The sequence below is a fragment of the Emiliania huxleyi genome (genome assembly GCF_000372725.1).
Source record: "Emiliania huxleyi CCMP1516 unplaced genomic scaffold EMIHUscaffold_3088, whole genome shotgun sequence".
Lineage (NCBI taxonomy): Eukaryota > Haptophyta > Isochrysidales > Noelaerhabdaceae > Emiliania > Emiliania huxleyi.
Genome location: NW_005199696.1, coordinates 186 through 1,309, shown reverse-complemented (window position 1 = coordinate 1,309; position 1,124 = coordinate 186). Strand labels below are relative to the sequence as shown.

At 64.7% G+C, this 1,124-nt stretch overlaps 1 protein-coding gene across 1 annotated transcript; it reads left to right on the top strand.

Moving 5' to 3' along the window:
* Positions 1 to 258: 258 nt before the first annotated feature.
* EMIHUDRAFT_255120 (hypothetical protein) lies at positions 259 to 773 on the top strand (the record flags this gene model as incomplete). The annotated part of the gene is made up of 1 exon (XM_005774744.1): positions 259 to 773. A coding segment is annotated over one exon (515 nt), but the record flags the coding sequence as incomplete, so codon positions are not given.
* Between the last annotated feature and the right edge of the window lie 351 nt (positions 774 to 1,124).

Below are 1,124 nucleotides of genomic sequence, written 5' to 3'. Positions count from 1 at the left end.
GGACTTCGTGAACTGAAGCGACCCAACGATTTTATGAGTGGCAGCAAAGGGAGTGTTTTCAAACTCGGGGCCCACTCCGCTACGCTCCGACCCGAATTTGGTGGGCCATGAAGTTTAAGGTGTTGCTGCGCTAAAGGGTTGGCGCGCGCGGGCGCGCGCGGCGGCGGGGTCGAGCGGCGCGCGGCGCGCGCGCGCGCGCCGCGCGCGCGCGGAGCGGTCCCCCCCGTAACAAGGCTGTGAAGAGATAAACCCGGGCAAATGGTGGGGATTTTCCTGCTCCTCCCTTCTTTCGCCTACGCCGCGCTCACCAGCTCTCCCGCGACCGCGACCCGGGTGGCCGCGGTGCCGCCGCTCGCAGAGTGGGTCGCGTCGCAGGGCGGCGACGTGTCCGTCGTCCAGGCCGCCGACGCGGCCCAGCTTGGCGTCGGCCTCGTTGCGGCTCGGGCGGTGCGGCGGGGCGATCGGCTGCTCAGCGTGCCGGAGGAGCTGGCCATCACCGCCGAGTCTGCCCTGCGTTCTGAGCTCCTCGGCGCCTACCTCGTCGAGTTCGAGCCTTACCTCGCAGACTACTCCTTCATCGCCGTCGCACTGCTCAACGAGGAGCGGCTCGGTGAGCAGTCCAGCCTCGCGCCGTGGCTCTCGTCGGCGTGCTGGCAGGTGGAGCAGCACGACCTGCCGCTGCTCTGGCCCTCGGACGACCAGGCCGAGCTCGAGCAGTCCACCGCGGCGCCGTGTGTGGAGCGGCGGCTCGCGGCGCAGGCCGACTACGAGTGGTGCGGATATGGGGAGATATGGGGAGATATGGGGAGATATGGTGCACTCGCCGCGCGTGGCCGCCGCCTGGTGCGGAGATATGGGGAGATATGGGGAGATATGGGGAGATATGGGGAGATATGGGGAGATATGGGGAGATATGGGGAGATATGGGGAGATATGGGGAGATATGGGGAGATATGGGGAGATATGGGGAGATATGGGGAGATATGGGGAGATATGGGGAGATATGGGGAGATATGGGGAGATATGGGGAGATATGGGGAGATATGGGGAGATATGGGGAGATATGGGGAGATATGGGGAGATATGGGGAGATATGGGGAGATATGGGGAGATATGGGGAGATA